This window comes from Rhinoderma darwinii, chromosome 4, assembly GCF_050947455.1.
Source record: "Rhinoderma darwinii isolate aRhiDar2 chromosome 4, aRhiDar2.hap1, whole genome shotgun sequence".
Lineage (NCBI taxonomy): Eukaryota > Metazoa > Chordata > Amphibia > Anura > Rhinodermatidae > Rhinoderma > Rhinoderma darwinii.
Window position 1 is genome coordinate 238,947,368 of NC_134690.1, and position 21,132 is coordinate 238,968,499.

Genomic DNA, 21,132 nt, shown 5'->3' on the forward strand with positions numbered 1-21,132 from the left:
TTAAATTTGCCTTTTCCTTGCAGGTAGCTTTGTTTAACCATGGACACAATTACTCCAGTTTTACGTGACTCAAATCTTTACCGATATAAAGAGTTTTGCTTTTTTAAGGAGCTCATGCAACCAGAGTTCATAGACTCACTGCAGGATTTTAAAATAAGGGGAGATGATGTATTCATGATTACATATCCAAAATCAGGTGAGTTGAAAAAAAAAATTGCTGTGTCTGTAATGCCCAAACTAATAATGCGTCCTTGAGGGGTTAAAAGGTCTGAGCTTGCTGAACTATATGCTACACATGGCAGGTCTTAGGGGTTTGCGACCTGTGAAACTGCAGAGTGTGCATTCGCTATCCTTGCTTAAGGAAGCCTCTCAGGGCATTTATGACCAACAGAAATCTACTTATTAATTGTATAGCACTTTTATTAAAGAGAACCTTTCACCTGCCCATACATGTGCAGCTGAGTGCAGCATGTAATGGGCAGGGCTGTACAAACTCTGTCTCACTATAAAAAAAATCCTATCTTTTTGTACAAGCCCTGGGGCACTTTAAAAACATTTCCTGTCCTCCTCCGTTATTTAGATATCGGCACCGTTAAATTTGGTGCCCGATATTTATGTAACCCCTGAACTGACTAGGGGCGGTTAACTGGCAAGGGGGCATGTAACATCGCTGTGACACTATCCAATCAGGTACGGACAGTGTCACGGCAAGAGCTAGAGAGAGGAGAGCGTGTGCTCGCGCACATAGCTCAGAAGCTGCTGCCGAAGGTACTCCCGCCACCATGGAACAGAAGAAGAATAATTCACATTCTTCTTCTCCTCTTCTGTTCCGTGGTTGCGGCAGAGCTGCGTGTTCATGCGCACACACGCTCTCGCTTTCCTCTCTCCAGCTCTTGCTGTGACACTATCCGTAGCTGATTGGACAGCGTCACAACGATGTTACACGCCCCCTTGCCAATTACACGCCCCATTGACAGTTCAGAGAGTTATTTAAATATCGGGTGGCAAATATAACGGCACCGATATCTAAATAACGGAAAAAGATAGGATTTTTTTTTATAGTGAGACAGAGTTTGTACAGCCCTGCCCATTACATGCTGCACTCAGCTGCACATGTATGGGCAGGTGAAAGGTTCTCTTTAAATTACACATGGAGCTGTTATTTGGTGACTGCATGTTAGTATTATTTGAGCACTGTATGGTGGTATTCACTACTTAGTCTAGTGTTTCCCAACCAGGGTTGTTTGGGATCCTCAGGGGTTCATCAGAACAAAGCAATAGCAAGACCTGTATTTTTACAGTAGGGAAGATAAAACAGATTTCATCCTACTTGGCAAAGCAGTCATCATATCTCAGCCAAATTAAAATACTGGGCTAGAATTATTGAATGTTTTACCCGCCACTACATCAAGCTTTTTAGAGGCATGAATAAGAGTATGGGTTCCCTTGAAGTGTATACATTTTTCAGGGGTTCCCTCACAGTAATAAGGTAGGAAATCAATGCCTGTATATTGTTTTTGCAGGGTAGAGTGGTGGTGGCTGCACTGTATAGCATTCTTATCAACAGTCCAATATACAGTCTAGGGAGGGACTACAATGCAGGAAATAAGAACTGGAGGCTTCTGGGTGTATCAATTTAGGGTGGTGCTCAGTAAAAACACAACAACATGTATCCAAATGTTTATCAACTAGAAAACATGTGACTCAGTCACAGTTAAAGGGGTTGTCCGGGCATGGGGCGGTTTTTCATACTGATGACCTACCCACAGGATAGGTCATTAGTATATGATCGGTGGGGGTCTGACACACGGCCCCGTACTTATCAGCTATTCCGGCTGCCTCCGGACACCAGATGTCTGTGGAGGAAGCAGATGGCTCCTGTCACAGTATAGCGGCCATGCTGTATTGCAGTATTGCAGCTCTGCTCCTATTCAATTGAATAGTTGAATAACAGCAGAGTTGCAGTACAGACACCGGCCACTGAATAACATCTGGTGCCCGGAGGCAGCCAGAACAGCTGATCAGTCTGGGTCCGGGTGGCGACATGCAACAAATTTGCGACTTTTTTATCAAATGCAAAATTTGACAAGAATAGTGGGTGTGGTTTTCAGAGACGTAGCTTAGGCCACATTTATTAAAGTAAACAAAGTGAAAATGGCATAGGCATAAGTTTTTCTTCTGATTGTCATAGAGTTTAAAATGCACCAAATATATTAAGAGGCGTGTACCTTTTAATAGATTTGGCACGTATCACTTGAATTGCCTCCTTTACTAGTAGGTGTGGGCCTAAGTGTCTTATTGTTTGTTTTGTAGTCACAAAATGATAAGCTGAGAAGGGATTCCCACTCTTTCTTCGTGAAAAATGTATTCCTTACAGGGTGTCTAATGTCAGTTGAAAATTTTCTAGGCCTGTATTGCCAGACCAAAGTCCTGTATCAGGAAGGTCCGCGAAGAGCAAGCAAGCCAGCCAACATTTGCCCGCTTAAATCGTGTATAAAAACTCATTATGAGACAAACTTTTTTATTTTTTATGCTTTGGCTGTTTTTGCTGAGAATGCCACCATAGTAAAGATTGAGCTTGCAACCAATCTCCTGCTTCATCATGCACACTTCCGTGTGCCGTTGAACGGCCGCTAATGATGGTTCCGTAAACCACGGACCGCACACGGATGGCTTCCGTGTGCAGCCCGTTGTTTCACGAACCAAATCAATGCAAAGGCCGAGACTGTTCGGTCAAAAACGGCAGGAGTAGGACCTGCACTACTTTTGACGGAACGGCCGCACAGTTTCGTTAAAACAACAGAAGTGTGCATGGACCCATTGAAATCAATGTGTCAGGGTGCTATCAGTTAAAAAAAATGGATAGCACCCTGACGAAAAAAACTGAAGTGGGAATCTTTTGAGCGACACACCAGCAAGGGCCACACACCATCTACCCCCTTTTTGGTGTAGTAAGCAGGATGTCCTGGCAGAAGAGAGAAAAGTGTCTCACAGTGGGATGAACTTGGCCAGCCGTCGCTGGTACTAGCCTGATGACCCAGATGTGCTAGAGGAGGTAGTGTATGACAAATCCAGATGGGGTCAAAAGAGCAGTGCCCCAAGAGGGGTAGAAGTTGTACCATACTGGCGAGAGCCTTGGCGACCCTAGGTGGACACAAAAGGGCCCCGGAGAGTAAGTGGTGGTCACCGCCCGAATAGACCGCACAGGAGGAACGCAGTAAAACTGTCTGACTGACTCGGAGTAAGGCCAAAGTAGTAGGTCTGAGCGGCTGTGCAATAGCCATGTCCGTTGGTGGGAAAGGCGCAATCAACCAGGCTAAACCCCCTTTTGATTGATTAGGTCCTCGCAGTCCTGCACGAGATGTATCGCATCAATTAATAGAAATATGTCCGTCAAGATCTGATGACTTAAGACAACCAAACCCCTGAGAGTAGGAAGTAAGAGGCATGGTACTGTAGTAAGGTTTGACAAGCGGAAAGGTTTCAGTTTCGCCTCTGTGAATGACACAGAAGGTGTTTATCGACATCTGGCCCGGCATGCCTGTAAGCCTTGTGAACCTACAGGCTAGTGATGCAAATCAGTTCAGCCTAACCAGTGGACCAAAAAGGACTATAGCCACCTATATCATTAGTCCCCAGTAGCCAATGGCCGGCCGCATACAAAAGATGAAGGCCTGCTTCACTAACGGAGGCACTGTAGGGTGCAGAGGAGGGATGCTGCTGTGTGTAAGAGGAGGAGTATCAGTGACCAAACAGGTTTGATCTTCGGTGCTGGACGTCCTACGGTGAGCTACGGTAAATGCATCATGGTGAACTATTCCTACAATGTGCCAATCTTGTGTCCCTCTAAAGTAAAGAGGGACTTTTATCGTTGACATCCGGCTGGGTTTTCCCTGAAAAGAGGGATTATGTGTCCATTGGTCCAGTTGGCTACTTGGCCTGCTGTAGTTCTGTGTCTGTGCCAGGGACGGCACAGGTTTAACCGGGAGAGGGGTGTAAAATGTGACACATTTGTATTTTTGGCCAGTAATATGTTGTATTTATGTCTTGAGGTAATATAGTTATTTATATTCACCGTGCAATCCGCTTTCTGAGGTTATGTGCCTTTATTTCGCACTAAGTAGCACACCAAGAGAAGAAGTAGTCAATCCGGCCACAGTATACATACTGTTTTATGCTATTTATGTTGAGGTGCTGCTGTGCACTGTAAAGTTCTATTTCTTTATAGAGGTGGTATGATGTTGGCTTGCTGGACATTTAAACTGTTGGCACTGGGATGTCATTATAGTTGCATTTGTCGCGCCATAACATGGTGATGAAGTGCAGCAAGGCTATGCCGCATTTTAAACTGGGGTAGTGCCTAATGTATAAAACGTGCGGTGTATGGTGAGTTAGAGAGCTGTGACTAATTGCTGTGGGCCAAAATTGCATCCTGGGGTGAGTTGCAGGTGATGGGCAGGAGCCTCCTAGTGATAATGTGTGGGAGTTAAGTGACCAGTGTTGTGTTTTTTTTCTGCAGCAGGTGCATGTATTTCTGAGAGTTCCATTCAGATAAATGGAACATAAATTTCTGCAACAAAATCTGCTGAATGGAGCGGAAGTGCGGATGCGCATGTAACTGGAATACCCCTTAACGAGGTATTTGACAGCCGCTCCTACATGGTGCCAGCGCAGTTGTTGGCCACATTGCGACCTTGTCAGGGCGGCTCCGTGTGGCCTTACCCTTAGGCTGGGTTCCAACGTAGCATAAACGTTGTGGATTTTCTGCAATGCAGTAGCAGCAAAGTGAATGAGATTTAGCAAATCTTAGTCATACGCTGGGAAAAATAAATGCAGAAAAGTTGTGCAGAAAGTGTGCAGCCACATACACAAGTGTCCTGATAATGAATACACATGAAATCCAGCCTGGACGTCACGTGTATTCAGAATCCTGACACTTCTGAATCTTTTCTGTGAGATTACAGCAAGCCACGCGTAATCTCGCAAGATTACGAGGTAAACGAGATTTCGTTTCCCTTGCTGGAAATCTCACAGAAAAGATTCAGAAGTGTCAGGATTCTGAATACACATGACGTCCAGTATGTGGCTGCACATCGTTCTGGTAAGAACACTATGTGCTGTGTAAATGAATGGAGAGGAGTGCATGATGCTGACTGGTCACTGATTGGTCAGCGTCATACACGTAAACACGCCCAGTTAAAAACACAGTACACGCCCAGTTGGACATACGAAAAAAACACGCCCAGTTGTCCATTTCAAAGCTCATTTGCATATATATAAAATAGCTCATAACTTGGCCAAAAATGAACATTTTTAAAAAAAAAAAAACTTTACTGTTATCTACATTGCAGCGCCGATCACATGCAATAGGAGTTAGGGATTTGAGAATCTGGTGACAGAGCCTCTTTAAAAAACAAAACCGCAGGTCAATTTATGAGCGTTTTTCTGCATATTTTTTACGCAACGTGTGGATGAGATTTGTGCAAATCTCATCCACTCTGCTGCTTTATGCTGCGGATTTTCCGGAATTAAATGTGTTGCGCAAAATACGCAGTATTTATTATACGTGTGGACATACCCTTATAGGTCTGCTCTCTTGGATCTAATTATTATACTGCACTGTGAGAACAAGACCTTAAAGTGAATCTCCAATTTAGCAGTTTAAGGCCATCCTAAACCTGCGCTCGTTTGCTCCTGTCACATGGAGCTATGTATGGGGACGAGTGCTTGTTACTCCGATCGCTCGTCCCCATACATTATTATCATCATGTTAGCAGCGCGTCTCCCTGTTTACACAAGGAGATGTGCTGCTGACAAAGATAATATTTCACTTTTTTAAAACGATACGATCAGCAGAGTGTTTGCTCGTTCATCTGCTGATCGCTGCCCTGTTTACACAGGGCAATTATCGGCAATGAGCATTCTATGAACGCTTGCCTGCTCGATAATTGCCCAGTGTAAAAGGGCCTTTACTGCATACTGTTTATAATTTGAAATGACTAAATTTATAGTACATATTAGAGATAAGATGACATGAATAGAGAAAATTTGCTTTACAGGATTTTGCTCCTGATTACATAAATATACAGAGGCGCTGCGGGTGTACAAAGTGCAGAGTTCACAGAAGTGTACATAGTTGCAACATACAGACAATGCTCTTTATAATGTAAGGCATTTATAAGTGGTTTACAGGCCTGTCTTCCTGAATGGCACACTGTTAAGCTTGCCATGAAAAAGTTCAGGATTTAAGAGCTAATTAAATAAAATATATTAATAATCTATGATGATCAGAATTTAAATGACAAGCTGGCACTATTTATAAAGGCTTTAGTGATAAAATATGTTCCTTCCCCCGCCATCCTACCTCCTATGTATAAATGAGCGATTTCCATCACTGCAGAGGAAAATGCTCATTGACAATTACAGGCTTCTGTCACACAGCTATTTCTGTGTGACAGGCACCGTTCAGTAACCAATGAACACTTTCCCTTAATATCGGGGAAAGTGTGCACTGGTTAATGCAGGCTCCATCCACCCAGGTATAACCTGTAACTTTGTGACAGGAGCCTGTAACAATCAATGAGCCCTTTCCTCTGCAGTGAAGAAAAGCGTTAATAGATTACTGAGCAGCGTGGTGGCAGTCGCTCCCAGTTATCGCCACACAAAGGCACATTTTAAGCACAGTCAGATAATCAATGTTTCTGTCCAGCAGGATGGGGCCACAAATAGTGGCAGTACAGGCTACGGGTTGTGCACCCCTAGTATACAGTTTCTATGCAGACCTGTGTGCCTCCATGGTTACAGACTACATGTCCTGCAGACATGTGTTACCAGGAGCATAACTAGGAAAGACTGGGCCCCATATCAAAGTCTTGACCGGGCCCCTCCCCCCGGGTGCTACAAACAGCCCCCCTTATAGATATTGCCCCTGTAGAATGTGCCATTCGACCCCCTTGTTGACAGTGCTCTATATCCCCGACTATAGACAGTGTCACACCCCATTTGTAGGTAATGCCGCCACCTCCTCCTTGTAGATAGTGCCATACAGCGCCCCTGTAGATATCACCATAAAGCACCCACTGTATATAGCGCTATACAGCTCCCACTGTATATAGTACCACACAGCCCTCCTCCATTGTATATAGTGCCACACAGCCCCCACTTAGTAGATAGTGCAGCACAGCCCCCCTTAGTAGATTAGATAGTGCAGCACAGCCCCCCCTTAGTAGATAGTGCCACACACAGACCCATGTAGATTGTGCCACACTCAGCCCACTGTAGATAGAGCCACAAACCTCCCCCTTGTAAATAGTGCCATACAGTTCCCCCATGTGTATAGTGCCACACAGCTCCCCCTTGCGTATAGTGCCACACAGCTCTCACTTGTATATAGTGCCACACTGACCCCCCTTGTGTATAGTGCCACACAGCCCCCCCTTGTGTATAGTGCCACAAGGCGCATCCGAGAAAGTTGTATCAGCCAGTGAGATGTTAATCAAACATGGAAAGGTGGGTTTGGAGGCAGGATTATGTGACTCTTCAGGATAGCTGCACCGCCCCATGACCCTTTAATGAGTAATTAGCATATAGTGTGCGCCATTTTAAAAGCGGATTTTAAAGATTTTGCTGTATCTGAAAAAAACATACAAGGGAATGTTTGTAAATATTGTCTGGTCATGTATTACCGCATGGTGACGACTCAAGTTGTAAAAACTACCAGACAGGTTTCCATGAAATAAACAATGAATTGAGAACAATTCCATCTGCTGTGCAATTTTGTTATTATAAATATATCCTATATAAGTACAGATCCATAACCAAGCTCTGACATATATACAGCACCAGAACCAAGCTCAGTACATAAATACAGCACTAGAACCAAGATCTGATATATATATATATATATATATATATACACAGCACCAGAACAAACTCATACATATATACAGCACCAGAACAAAGCTCAGTACATAAATACAGCACCAGAACAAAGCTCAGTACATATATACAGCACCAGAACAAAGCTGAGTACATATATACAGCACTAGAACAAAGCTCAGTGCATAAATATAGCACCAAAACCCACCTCAGTACATAAATACATCACTAGAACCAAGCTGTAAAGGATCTGCCAGGCACTGCTTCAGGGTTAACTCCCAGAATTAATCAGTCAACACCTGAGTGTACATCCCTGAGACAGACACCAGCTTCCTCCACTCAGGCTGGCAGGCTTAGGAGTGGGAGAGCCTATCGCAACCTGGCCAGACTCAGCTAGCTCCCGCCCTCGGTCTATTTAAGCCTGCTCTTCCTGTCCATCTGTGCTTGTGAATTCTTTCCTTGAGGTTTCCTGGCCCAGCTACAGCTCCTGCTACTTTTTGATCCTGCTCCATACAGACCCCGGCTTACCGACTACTCTTCTGCTTTTCGCTTTGTACCTCGCACTCTCCTGGCTTGACTCGGCTCGTTCACTACTCTGTTGCTCACGGTGTTTCCGCGAGCAACTGCCCATTTCCCTTGCTTGTATTCCCTTGTTTGTTTGTCGTGTTTGTCATGCACTTACTGAGCGCAGGGACCGCCGCCCAGTTGTACCCCGTCGTCTAGGGCGGGTCGTTGCAAGTAGGCAGGGACAGAGTGGCGGGTAGATTAGGGCTCACTTGTCCGTTTCCCTACCCCCCCCCACCATTACAAATTCACAAGCCCTATACCTAGTCTACCCTGGTCCCTGACACCATTATGGAACCCCGTGAAACCCTGGCTCAGCAAATGCAGGGTCTCTCCCTACAGGTCCAGGCCCTGGCTCAGAGGGTCAACCAGCCTGATGCTACCTTGGTAGTTCCCCTCACCGCACCCCTTGAACCCCACCTCAAGTTGCCCGACCGGTTCTCAGGTGACCGGAGGGCTTTTCTCTCCTTTCGGGAGAGTTGTAAGCTTTACTTTCGCTTAAAGCCTCACTCCTCAGGTTCTGAGAGCCAGCGGGTGGGTATAATTATGTCCCGGCTCCAGGAAGGGCCCCAAGAGTGGGCCTTCTCCTTGGCTCCTGGCGCCCCTGAACTTTCCTCCGTTGATTGTTTCTTTTCTGCCCTCGGACTTATTTATGACGAGACTGACAGAACTGCCTTTGCCGAGAGTCAGCTGGTGACCTTACGTCAGGGTAAGAGACCTGTTGAGGAGTATTGCTCTGACTTTCGGAAGTGGTGCGTAGCTTCTCGGTGGAATGACCCTGCCTTAAGGTGCCAGTTTAGGTTGGGTCTGTCGAACGCCCTGAAAGACCTGCTAGTTAGTTATCCCTCTTCTGACTCCTTAGACCAGGTTATGGCTTTAGTGGTACGACTTGACCGACGTCTCAGGGAACGACAACGTGAACGTTTATGTGTTTTTTCCTCCGACTCCCCCATGATGCCTCCCGAAGTCCCGTTGCTTCGTTTCTCCCCTAAAGACTCAGAAATACCTATGCAACTCGGGGCCTCCGTGTCCCCTCAACAACGTAGAGAATTCCGCAGGAAGAATGGTCTCTGCTTCTACTGTGGGGATGTCAAGCATCAAGTAAACAACTGTCCCAAGCGTAAGAATGATGCCAGAGAGCTCCCGCGTCTAAGTGATCATCGGGGAGGTCACTTGGGCGCACAGGTATTTCCCGTAAATATGAAACGTACTAAGATATTGCTTCCCTTTCAGGTCTCTTTTGGTGGTAGGTCTGCTACCGGCAGTGCCTTCGTGGATTCAGGGTCCTCTACTAATATCATGTCTGTGGAATTTGCTATGTCTCTCGCTATGCCTCTGATTGATTTGCCTAAACCTGTTCCGGTAGTGGGTATCGACTCCACTCCTCTTGCTAATGGTTATTTTACACAGCATACCCCTGTTTTTGAACTCCTTGTTGGCTCCATGCATTTGGAGCAATGCTCTGTACTATTGATGCAGGGATTATCGTACGATTTGGTTCTAGGTCTTCCCTGGTTGCAGTTGCATAATCCTACGTTTGACTGGAATACTGGGGAGCTAACCAAATGGGGTAATGAATGTTGTACGTCATGTTTTTCTGTTAATTCTATTTCTCCCCCTAAGGAGGTGAATACGCTACCCGAGTTTGTTCAGGACTTCGCTGATGTTTTCTCTAAAGAGGCCTCCGAAGTATTACCGCCTCATAGAGAATACGATTGCGCTATCGAATTGGTACCAGGAGCTAAGCTTCCTAAGGGTAGGATATTTAACCTTTCTTGTCCCGAACGTGAAGCCATGAGGGAGTATATCCAGGAATCCCTGGCCAAGGGTTACATTCGTCCCTCTTCTTCTCCGGTAGGTGCTGGCTTCTTCTTCGTAGGGAAGAAGGATGGGGGTCTTAGGCCATGCATTGACTACCGTGGCCTGAATAAGGTCACGGTAAGGAACCAGTATCCCCTTCCTTTGATTCCTGATCTCTTTAATCAGGTTCAGGGGGCCCAATGGTTCTCTAAATTGGATCTACGGGGGGCGTATAACCTTATTCGCATCAAAGAGGGGGATGAGTGGAAGACTGCGTTTAACACGCCCGAAGGCCATTTCGAATACCTCGTCATGCCCTTTGGGTTGTGCAATGCCCCTGCGGTCTTCCAGAACTTCATAAATGAGATTTTGAGAAATTACCTGGGGATATTTCTTGTAGTGTACCTTGATGACATATTGGTGTTTTCCAGGGACTGGTCCTCCCACATAGAGCATGTCAGGAAAGTGCTCCAGGTCCTTCGAGAAAACAAACTGTTTGCCAAAATCGAAAAATGTGTATTTGGGGTACAGGAGATACCATTTTTAGGTCAAATCCTCACTCCTCATGAATTCCGCATGGACCCTGCCAAGGTTCAGGCTGTGGCTGAATGGGTCCAACCTGCCTCCCTGAAAGCGCTACAGTGTTTTTTGGGGTTCGCTAACTATTACAGGAGATTTATTGCTAACTTCTCGGTCGTCGCTAAGCCTCTTACGGACCTCACTCGCAAGGGTGCTGATGTCCTCCATTGGCCCCCTGAGGCCGTCCAGGCTTTTGAGACCCTCAAGAAGTGCTTTATCTCGGCCCCCGTGCTGGTTCAGCCCAACCAAAGGGAGCCATTTATTGTGGAGGTTGACGCGTCCGAGGTGGGAGTGGGGGCCGTCTTGTCCCAGGGTACCAGCTCCCTCACCCATCTCCGCCCCTGTGCTTACTTTTCTAGGAAGTTTTCGCCCACGGAGTGTAACTATGATATTGGCAACCGCGAACTTTTAGCCATTAAATGGGCATTTGAAGAGTGGCGCCACTTCCTGGAGGGGGCTAGGCACCAGGTAACGGTCCTTACCGACCACAAGAATCTGGTTTTCCTAGAATCTGCCCGGAGGCTAAACCCGAGACAAGCTCGATGGGCGTTGTTTTTTACCAGATTCAATTTTTTGGTTACCTATAGGGCCGGGTCTAAAAATATTAAGGCGGATGCACTGTCGCGTAGCTTCATGGCCAGCCCTCCTTCGGAGGAAGATCCTGTTTGTATTTTGCCTCCAGGTATAGTCATTTCCTCTATCGAGTCCGATTTAGTCTCTGAAATTGCTGCTGATCAAGGTTCAGCTCCTGGGAACCTTCCTGAGAACAAGCTGTTTGTTCCCCTGCAATTCCGGCTAAGGGTACTTAGGGAAAATCACGACTCCGCACTATCTGGCCATCCAGGCATCCTGGGTACCAAACACCTCATTACCAGAAATTATTGGTGGCCTGGTTTGCCTAAAGACGTTAAGGCCTACGTCGCCGCCTGTGAGGTTTGTGCCAGGTCCAAGACTCCCAGGTCCCGACCAGCGGGCTTACTGCGTTCGTTGCCCATTCCCCAGAGACCTTGGACACATATCTCCATGGATTTTATCACCGATTTGCCTCCATCCCAAGGCAAGTCGGTGGTGTGGGTGGTGGTAGACCGCTTCAGTAAAATGTGCCACTTTGTGCCCCTCAAGAAACTACCCAACGCCAAGACGTTGGCTACCTTGTTTATCAAACACATCCTGCGTCTCCATGGGGTCCCCGTCAATATTGTTTCTGACAGAGGGGTACAATTTGTTTCATTGTTTTGGAGAGCCTTCTGTAATAAGTTGGGGATTGATCTGTCCTTCTCCTCTGCCTTCCATCCTGAAACCAATGGCCAAACGGAGAGGACTAATCAGTCTCTAGAACAATACTTAAGATGTTTTGTCTCTGACTGTCAATTTGATTGGGTTTCTTTCATTCCCCTCGCCGAATTTTCCCTTAATAACCGGGTCAGTAACTCGTCAGGGGTCTCTCCCTTTTTCTGTAATTTTGGGTTTAATCCACGGTTCTCCTCCGTTTCACCTGGTTGTTCCAACAATCCCGAGGTGGAGGTCGTTCATCGGGATCTGTGCACAGTCTGGGCCCAGGTTCAGAAGAACCTAGAGGCGTCCCAGAGCATACAGAAGGCTCAGGCCGATAGAAGACGTTCTGCTAACCCCCTGTTTGTGGTCGGGGATCTGGTGTGGTTGTCATCCAGGAACTTGCGTCTCAAGGTTCCGTCCAAAAAGTTTGCTCCCCGGTTTATTGGGCCGTATAAGGTCATTGAGGTCCTCAGTCCTGTCTCTTTCCGGCTGGAGTTACCCCCGTCTTTTCGTATACACAACGTGTTTCATGCCTCCCTCCTGAAACGCTGCTCCCCGTCCTTGGCCCCCTCGAGGAAACCTCCTGTTCCCGTCCTCACCCCTGAGGGGGTGGAATTTGAGGTGGCCAGGATCGTGGACAGCAAGATGGTCCAAGGCTCCCTCCAGTACCTGGTCCATTGGAGAGGATACGGGCCCGAGGAGAGGACTTGGGTACCCGCCCGGGATGTTCACGCTGGGGTATTGGTCAGGAGGTTCCACCTGCGTTTCCCCAGTAAGCCAGGTCCACTTAGAAAGGGTCCGGTGGCCCCTCATAAAAGGGGGGGTACTGTAAAGGATCTGCCAGGCACTGCTTCAGGGTTAACTCCCAGAATTAATCAGTCAACACCTGAGTGTACATCCCTGAGACAGACACCAGCTTCCTCCACTCAGGCTGGCAGGCTTAGGAGTGGGAGAGCCTATCGCAACCTGGCCAGACTCAGCTAGCTCCCGCCCTCGGTCTATTTAAGCCTGCTCTTCCTGTCCATCTGTGCTTGTGAATTCTTTCCTTGAGGTTTCCTGGCCCAGCTACAGCTCCTGCTACTTTTTGATCCTGCTCCATACAGACCCCGGCTTACCGACTACTCTTCTGCTTTTCGCTTTGTACCTCGCACTCTCCTGGCTTGACTCGGCTCGTTCACTACTCTGTTGCTCACGGTGTTTCCGCGAGCAACTGCCCATTTCCCTTGCTTGTATTCCCTTGTTTGTTTGTCGTGTTTGTCATGCACTTACTGAGCGCAGGGACCGCCGCCCAGTTGTACCCCGTCGTCTAGGGCGGGTCGTTGCAAGTAGGCAGGGACAGAGTGGCGGGTAGATTAGGGCTCACTTGTCCGTTTCCCTACCCCCCCCCACCATTACACAAGCTCAGTACATATATACAATACCAGAACAAAGCTCAGTACATATATGCATCCCCAGAACAAAGCTCAGTACATACATACAGCATCAGAACCAAGCTCAGTACATATATACAGCACCACAACCAAGCTCAGTACATAAATACATCCCCAGAACCAAGCTAATTATATATATACAGCACCAAAACCAATCTCATACGTATATACAGCACCAGAACAAACCTCAGTACTTAAATACAGCATCAGAACTAAGATCAGTACATATATACAACACAAGAACCAAGCTCAGTACATATATACAACACCAGAAAAAATACAGCTCAATTTAGTGCAACCCCTGCCATATATGTTTGTACGGCGTAAAACTACAGCTCCCAGCATGGCCCGAACTATTGTAAGGATATGCTGGGAGATGCTGTTTCACAAAACAATCATACCACCCATCATCTCGCTGCAGATCCTACAGTGACTACAGTACTGATTAGGGGAAGAATAAACATTTATATTAAGTTACTAGTTCTTTTCTTCTCCCTCTGGTCCAGACATCTATGATGAATTTCTCCCGGCTATAACCCATTTCTGTAGTATTCCGCTCAGATGTCTTCAGCTTCTCACTTTTGAAACATTTCTGCACCTATAAACGAAGTTACAATTCTCAACACCTCTAAATATAATAAAGCGCCATACACTGCACCTCTAATTATTATAGCGTCATACACTGTGTCCCTGATTATAATACTACCATACACTGTGTCACACACACACACACACACACACACACACACACACACACACACACACACACCGTGCCCCCTGTAGATAGTGCCCCCATAGCCCCCTGTAGATAGTGACCACCATAGAGCCTCAGTAGATAGTGCCCTACATAAAAGCCCCTGTAGATAGTGTCCCGCATACAGCCCTCTGTAAATAGTGCCCACATATGGACTCCAGAGCTGCAAGGCAATAGTGCTAACCACTGAGCAACCGTGTTGCCCTGCATATAGCTTCACCTATAGATAGTGCTCCACGTATAGCCCAACTCTGTAGATAGTGTCTCACATATAGCTCCCCCTGTATATAGTTTCCCACATATAGCCCACCCCTGTAGCTACTGCCCTACATATAGCCCCCCTGTAGCTAGTGCCCCACTGGTAACCCACCCCTGTATATAGTGTCCCACGCCTATAGAAAGTGTCCTAAAAATAGCTCCCCTATAGATAGTGCTCTACATATAGCCCACCCCTGTATATAGTGTCTCACATATAGCTACCCCTGTATATAGTGCCCCACATATAGACCCCCCTGTAGATAGTGCCCCACATCCCCACATATAGACCCCCCTGTAGATAGTGGCCGACATCCCCACATATAGACCCCCCTGTAGATAGTGACCCACATCCCAACATATAGACCCCCCTGTATATAGTGGCCCACATCCCCACATATAGATACCCTGTAGATAGTGGCCCACATCCCCACATATAGACCCCCCTGTATATAGTGGCCCACATATAGACCCCCCTGTATATAGTGGCACACTTCCCCACATATAGACCCCCCCCTGTATGTAGTGGACCACATCCCCACATATAGACCCCCTGTAGATAGTGCCCCACAACCCCACATATAGACCCCCCCCTGTAGATAGTGGCCTACATCTCCACATATAGACCCCCCTGTATATAGTGCCCCACATCCCCACATATAGATCCCCCTGTGGATAGTGCCCCACATCCCCACATATAGACCCCCTGTATACAGTGGCCCACATCCCCACATATAGACGACCCCCCCCTGTAGATAATGCCACTCGCAGTTTTATTAGATAAAAAACAAAAACTTTACATGCTCACAGGATCCCGTTCCCACGCCGTCCAATGGCAATGCAGATCAGCTCTCTTCTGAGCAGGTCTGCTGGAGCTGAAAGACACGTCGTTCAAAGGGGCTAATTGGCAGGGCAGAATTACTTGCTACGTCAATCAGCGCCTTTCAAGCACAGAATCTACGTGATGACGTCATCGCGCCGCTAGCGTCGTTGAAAGGCGCTGATTGGCGGGGCAAGTCATTTTGCCCCGCCAATCAGCGTCATTGTAAGGCGCTGAATAGTCGGGTCATTCAGCACTAATGCATGTATAATGCTAATGCATGTATTTGTACCTGCGTGCTATAGACGCAGGTATAATTACTACAAGACAGGTTGGCTGTCGCTAGCACCTGGGCCCCTTCCGGTGCTAGTGACGCCTACGGGCACACAATCAGACTTCTCTCGACAACGCCCACTTGGTCAAAAAGTAAAACACGCCCAGTTGGGCATTAAGAAACTCATTAGCATAAAGCTAAAATAGGTCGTAACTCCGTAAAAAAATATTGTTTTTCTAAATAAAAAAACACTGCTGTAATCGACATTACAGCGCCGATCACATTATGTACAATATAGGCCACTTATAATGTGGTGACAGAGCCTCTTTAACAAGTAGTAAAACAATTGGCAATGTTGTCACATGTCCTTCGGTCCACTTTAATTGTACATGAATGATAAGCTCTATTTGTGTTGTTATTAACAGGAACTATTTGGACACAACATATTTTAAGTTTAATATATAGTGAAGGGTACAGAAACGGAACAGAACATATAGAAACGTCTGAAAGAGTGCCATGGCTTGAATTCCAGTCTCTGAATAAGGATGCAAATTATGACCCTAACAATCGACCCTCTCCTCGTTTGTTTGCATCCCATTTGTCATATAAGTTTGTACCACAGGATCTGAAAAACAGAAAGGCAAAGGTAAGAGCATCTGATGACAGACAGACAGATAGACAGACAGACCGACCGACCAGACAAACAGATAGACAGATAGATGCAAATACGCGCAGAAGTTAACAATGATTTAAAGGGGTTTCCCCATCAGAGACATTTATGACATATCCACAGGATATGTCATAAATGTTAGATAGATGTGGGTACCACCTAAACCCCTTTCTACCTCTCTGTGTTGTGGTTGAAGCGTGTGATTTCCAACCATGAATTACGGAAACAGCGTAGCTCGCTGAAGGCAGTGAGGTGGCAGGTTACGGAATCAGCGTAACATGCGAGCTACGCTGTTTCGGTAACAACCATTCAGTTCTATGGGACTTACTGAAACAGCGTAGCTCAGCAAGCTTCGCAATTTCCATAATTAATGGTTGGAAATCACACGATTCAGCCACAACACAGAGAGGTAGAACAGGGTTTAAGGGGCCCTATTCTAGAGCTAGGTGCGGGTCCCAGAAGTGGGAACCGCATCTATCTGACATTTATGACATATCCTGTGAATATCAGAAAAAGCGTGGTTGAACAGCAGCACACGTCTCCCAAATTTGAGAGCTCCGATTCCGGCAGTTTAACCAATTAGATGCCGCTGTCAATAGCGACAGCGACATCTAATGTGTTTTACAGAGGGAGGGTGCTCCCTCTGTCACCTCATCGGCACTCCCGCAAAGAAATCGTCGGGTTTCCATGGCAGCCGGGGGCCTAACAAAGGCCCCCAGGTCTGCCTTCAGCAAATGCATATTAGGCCGTGACAGAGGCATGGCCTAATAGATTGCCTGTCAGTTTTACACTGAGGGTATGTGCACATGAGAACTGACTTTTACCTCTGAAAAGACAGACTGTTTTCAGGAGAAAACAGCTGCGTCGTTTCAGACGTAAAAGCTCCTCCTCGCATTTTGCGAGGTGTCTTTGACGCCCGTAATCTTGAGCTGTTCTTCATTGACTTCAATTAAAAACGGCCCAAATTACGTTTCAAAGAAGTGTCCTGCACTTCTTTGATGAGGCAGTCATTTTACGCGTCGTCGCTTGACAACGGTCAAACGACGATGCGTAAATGACAGGTCGTCGACACAGTACATTCAAATGAATAGGCATATGTTTGCAGACGTATTGGAGACAAATTTTCAGGCGTAAATCGAGGCATAATACGCCTTGTTTACGCCTGAAAATAGGTCGTGTGAACCCAGCCTGACAGGCAATAATGGTTTGGTATACTAAGTATACCAAAGCATTATATATAGGATCAGCAGATTGCATAGTGAAGTCCCCTGGTGGGACAAAAAAAAAAAAGTAAAGCAGCTAAATAAAAAGTGTCTAAACAAATAACACATGCACATATATGGTATCCCCGCGATTGTAATGACTTGAACAATAAAATTAACACATTACCAGCCGGATGAACGGCGTCCAAAAAAAACGCAAAAAAACTACGGCAAAATTCTCCCTTTTCTTCCATTCCCCCCATAATTTTTTTTTAATAAAAGTTAATCTATAAGTCCTATGTACCCCAAAATAGTACTAATGAAAACTACACCTTAGCCTGCAAAAATCAAGCCCACATACGGCCACATTGAAAAATAAAAAAGTTACGGCTCTTGGAATGCGGCGATGCAAAAATAAGTAATTTTTTTCTAAAAGGGTTTTTATTGTGCAAACGTAGGAAAACATATAAAACCTTTACATATTTGGTATCCCCTTAATCGTGCCGACCTATAGAATAAAGTTAACATGTTATTCATGCAGCATAGTAAATGGCGTAAATTTATAACGTGAAAATAAATAGCTGTAATAGCTGCTTATTTTCAATTCTCTCCTAAAATAAAGTTAATAAAAGTTAATCGATATATTATGAGCATCTAAAAATGGTGCAATTACAAAATATAACTCGTCATGCAAAAAACAAGCCCTTATACGGCTATGTTGACGGAATAAAAAAAAGTTCAGACTCTTGGAATGTGACGTTGAAAAAACAAAAAATAATCGTTGGTTATTAACGGGGTTAAGTTATGAATGGCTTTAAAATGTTTGTCTGCTCTAACAAAATATAGCAGAACATTGCAGTAGCTCTTACAGCGTCAGGCACGCTCTGCAGCCTTCCTTTTGACCCTCCCTGGGTGTCCTTTTTTTCCCACAGCACTGTGAATACCCACTTAACATATAAATACACACAAATTACATATGAATACATATTGTTCAATATATTCATCAGTAAATTTTCCCTTCAGTAGGCATCCTTCCGCCAGGGACACCTACAGGTTAATCCTGACCAGTGGTTAGCTCAAGCAGTACCTGAATTTCCCAGTTTTTGAGTAGAAGAAAGCTTTAAAAGGGTATTCCCAATGTAAACATTTATGACATATCCACGGCCGCTAGGCAAATACTTAAAGAATGGCAATGATGTGTTACACTGTAGTGGAGAGTATTGGTGAAATTTGGAGTTCCCAAAGTGTGTCAATGTTCAAGTCCACAGTTGTCTAGTTGGACAAGGAGTTTAGGCTACGTTTACACCTGCGCTGAGGCTTCATTAGCGGGGCAGAACAAGTAAAAATCAGAAGTGTCAGTTCTGTTGCACCATGGACAACCCGGTGGCTGATGGAACCCATTGACTTTAATGAGCTCCGTCGGGGTGTCCGTGGTTTTACCAGAAACAATAGCGCAGTATACTGCACTATTGTTTCCAGTAATCTTGGCCGGATCTGCGATGGAGGACCCTAATGGAGCCTCCAACACAGATGTGAACAAGGCCTAATTATATCTATTCGGAAGATTAGACACCCGGCATTTACCAAATATAACGTATCTAGGATCGGATATATGAAGTGGTAGTTATGAGTGAGTGGAACCTGTGTCTCTCAAGACTTTCCAAATGTAGGACTTGACTCAATTGTGCCGCCAAATAATTAAGTTGAAGGAGTAGGGACTAACTATACATTATTTTTTTTCAGATTCTTTATGTGATGAGAAATCCAAAAGATGTAATAAAATCTCTATATCATTTTGAAGCCATGGCAACCTATGCTGAGACTTCTCCAGATTTTGAACACTTCTTTCAAAAGTTTTTAGATGGTGATGGTAAGTGTTTTCTTTTAAGTTTTAACAACTTAAGGGCTGGCCTATTTTGGTAGCTAAGCACCAAGGATTTTTTTTGTTTTTTCATTGTCACAATCCAAGAGCCATAACTGTTTTTTTTCTATTGATATACCAGCACAGGCCGGACTGACCCTGACACAGTGGAGGGGAGGCCAGACATGACGGGGATAGGAGGGAGGATTGCAGTAACAGCATGAAGGGGAGGGTTAGTAGAGGGGGTGGGTCCAGGAGAAGGGAGGGATCCGATTGGGGTTATGAGTATGTGCTGCTGATTTCCCGGTCTTTTGGACGTGAGCGGCGCACTGTAAAGACAACACATTTCACATCTGGCTGCCATCTTACCTGTGTGGGACATCATGTCGGCGCAGCTGTTCATTGAACAGATGTGAGCTGCTGCTGCTGCTGAATTCGGCCCCGCTTGGTTGGAGGAGCAGGCAGCGGTGGTGACCAATACTCCGGCTCCATCAGCTGTCTCACCCCCACGCCGGGCCCGGCGTTCACGTCCTCCGGAAAGGCTGAGCCCTGACGTGGCTCCAAGGACTCAGCGTCGCAGAGGGAGCCCTGCAAGGGACCCTCTGGCTCGGGCTTCTCGCAGCTCTGCTACTGCGGCCAGTGCCAGGGTTGGAAGGAATCCCGCTTCGCGGCGGAGCCCAGCGGAGGTGGAGGGGTTGAGGCATCTACTTCCGGTCACCCCTCCACTCTCCAGTTATACGCCAGGCTTCATGGTCCGGACGGCCGCCCCCGGTGATGTGCCGGCTGGGGGTGGAGCCTCACGGAGATCGAGGAGAAGCAAGGGACCTGCATTAGGCCTCAGGCCTAGGTCGTCCGTGTCACTGGTGACTTCCGGGTGGCGAGCTGCCGGCCCTCCTGTGCCTGTCGACTGCCTGAGTGGGAGCTTGGGAGCCCGCCCTTCCCCCACTTTGGTTCCGGCCGTCGTGCACGCATGTGCGTGCTGCCATGGATCGGAGACCTGATCTGCAGAAGATCTTGAGGATGGGGAGCTTCGTGAACAGGACGTTCCAGCTGATGGGTCCACAGCGCCTGTGCAGCTCGGTGAGACGTTTTCACCGTCTTTACCTTTTCCTGCTATACTTAGGTCTCCTGTCTCCAGGGTGGGTTCCGGTGTTGGGGGTCCTGGGGAACTTGTACGTGAGGTGGGGTCTGGGTTTTTGAATGTTGGGGGAGGGGGTGATAGTCTGCGAGATCTGGTCGGTTGCGTAAAGGAATCGTTAGGCCAGCTCGACGGGATGGGGGTCGCCGCGCCTCCTACGCAGTCTCCTTTGGCGGCGTGGGTGGGGGTGTCTAGGGCGGATGGCGGGGGGCTTACTGCGGCGGTCGCTGGGAAGTTAGGGGGAAATACGGAATCAGTGGCGGTGTCAGTTCAGACCAATTTGGCGGGGGCGGTTGATGGGGTTTGGTTGGGTGATAAAGCCAGGGGGGAGGTTTATGTGTGTTTTGAAGGACCTTTGGGGCGCATTTAAAGCAGGAAGTTCGGGAACAATTTTGGAAGGATGAGTATGTGGAAATCTTTTCATTATTGCCCCTTGAAAAATTTAATCTGGAGAAAGGAAAAGCGTGATGAGAGTAAGAAGGAGGAGGAGGAAAAGCGTTGTTATCGCCTTATACCTAAGCCGTTTGTTAACTGGTTGCAAGCGTTTGCCATTTTAGGCAGTGTTATTGGTGAAAAGGCGCCGGAACATTGTTCCCCCCTTTTTTGCTATATGGATGCCATCGGGGAGGCCC

The 21,132-nt window shown here is 46.6% G+C and overlaps 1 protein-coding gene across 3 annotated transcripts in view; it reads left to right on the forward strand.

The window, feature by feature from the left end:
- Positions 1-21,132, forward strand: part of LOC142761057 (amine sulfotransferase-like) — a 42,652-nt gene that overhangs the window by 10,857 nt on the left and 10,663 nt on the right. For all 3 annotated transcript variants that reach the window (XM_075864249.1, XM_075864251.1, XM_075864250.1), the window contains 3 exons: positions 24-196; positions 16,055-16,275; positions 19,245-19,371. In XM_075864249.1, the coding sequence (XP_075720364.1) occupies positions 40-196; positions 16,055-16,275; positions 19,245-19,371 (505 nt within the window). In that variant the 5' untranslated portion in view covers positions 24-39. The remainder of the gene's footprint in view (positions 1-23; positions 197-16,054; positions 16,276-19,244; positions 19,372-21,132) is intronic.